The sequence below is a fragment of the Sinocyclocheilus grahami genome, unplaced genomic scaffold (genome assembly GCF_001515645.1).
Source record: "Sinocyclocheilus grahami isolate Dianchi unplaced genomic scaffold, SAMN03320097.WGS_v1.1 scaffold569.1, whole genome shotgun sequence".
NCBI lineage: Eukaryota > Metazoa > Chordata > Actinopteri > Cypriniformes > Cyprinidae > Sinocyclocheilus > Sinocyclocheilus grahami.
In genome coordinates this window covers 699,831-700,682 of record NW_015505748.1, presented here as the reverse complement: position 1 = coordinate 700,682, position 852 = coordinate 699,831, and the positions used below count along the sequence as shown (strand labels likewise).

The 852-nt window shown below is 41.9% G+C and overlaps 1 protein-coding gene across 1 annotated transcript in view; it reads right to left on the bottom strand.

Moving 5' to 3' along the window:
- Nucleotides 1–852, bottom strand: part of LOC107556456 (myosin phosphatase Rho-interacting protein-like) — a 42,516-nt gene that overhangs the window by 4,801 nt on the left and 36,863 nt on the right. The window contains exons 14-15 of the mRNA XM_016239577.1: nt 389–498; nt 5–300 (exon numbers count right to left, since the gene is read on the bottom strand). Of these exons, the coding sequence (XP_016095063.1) occupies nt 5–300; nt 389–498 (406 nt within the window). The remainder of the gene's footprint in view (nt 1–4; nt 301–388; nt 499–852) is intronic.

The window sequence follows — 852 nt, the reverse complement described above, 5'->3', positions numbered from 1 at the left end:
GAGCCGGTGACGCTCTCATACCTCCTCCGCCTCTCCTCCCTCCTCTTGTTTCTCTCGGCTAGCTCAGCCTGGAAGGTGTCGGCCTCGTGCGCCCTCTGCTGCGCCAGAGCCTGGGCGATGGGACGAAACTCGGCCCAGTCAAACGTTTTGGACCGTCCTTCTCGCCTCCGTTCTCTCGCTCGGCTCTTCTTTATTCCACCATCCCGCTCTACTGAGGCTTCAGAGGACGGGGAGTCCTGGGTGATGTCAGGCCGGGCGAGACTCTCAAACGGGCCGCAGGAAGCGTGCTCATCTGTCAGGCTGTTTCAAAACATTTTATATGCAAAACATAAGTATTTTAAAGACAAAAACATATTTTTGTTCTACTGCATCATGCATGGTAACACACCTAGCAACATCTGGTGCAGTGGACGGCCGGACGTTTTTCAGAACCGCTTGGATCCAGTTGCGGCGTATTCCTGCAGTCATTGCGGAGAGTGTGTGCACCGCCTCTTGAGTCTGGTGTGAGCAAAAATTGAGCACAAATAGATCAGAAAAATCTTCTGATTAATAAATTCTTCAAACTCTTGGAAAACAATAAAAAGACACATTCAGGTCAAGAACTGAACTATCTGTCCCTGCAGTGCTTGGACAATCCATTACAAGAACCACGTACAACAAAAAAAACTTTTATTAACATGACAAATCAAATTAAAGAAAAAATAAATAAAATATAAAAATCCATAAAATAAAACAAAAATAAAAAGTCAAAACAAAATATAATATTAAAGTCTCTATAAAATATTAAGTGCATGAAATATAAACTCCATAAAACAAAGTCACTAAAATATAATTAAATAATTAAATAAAATA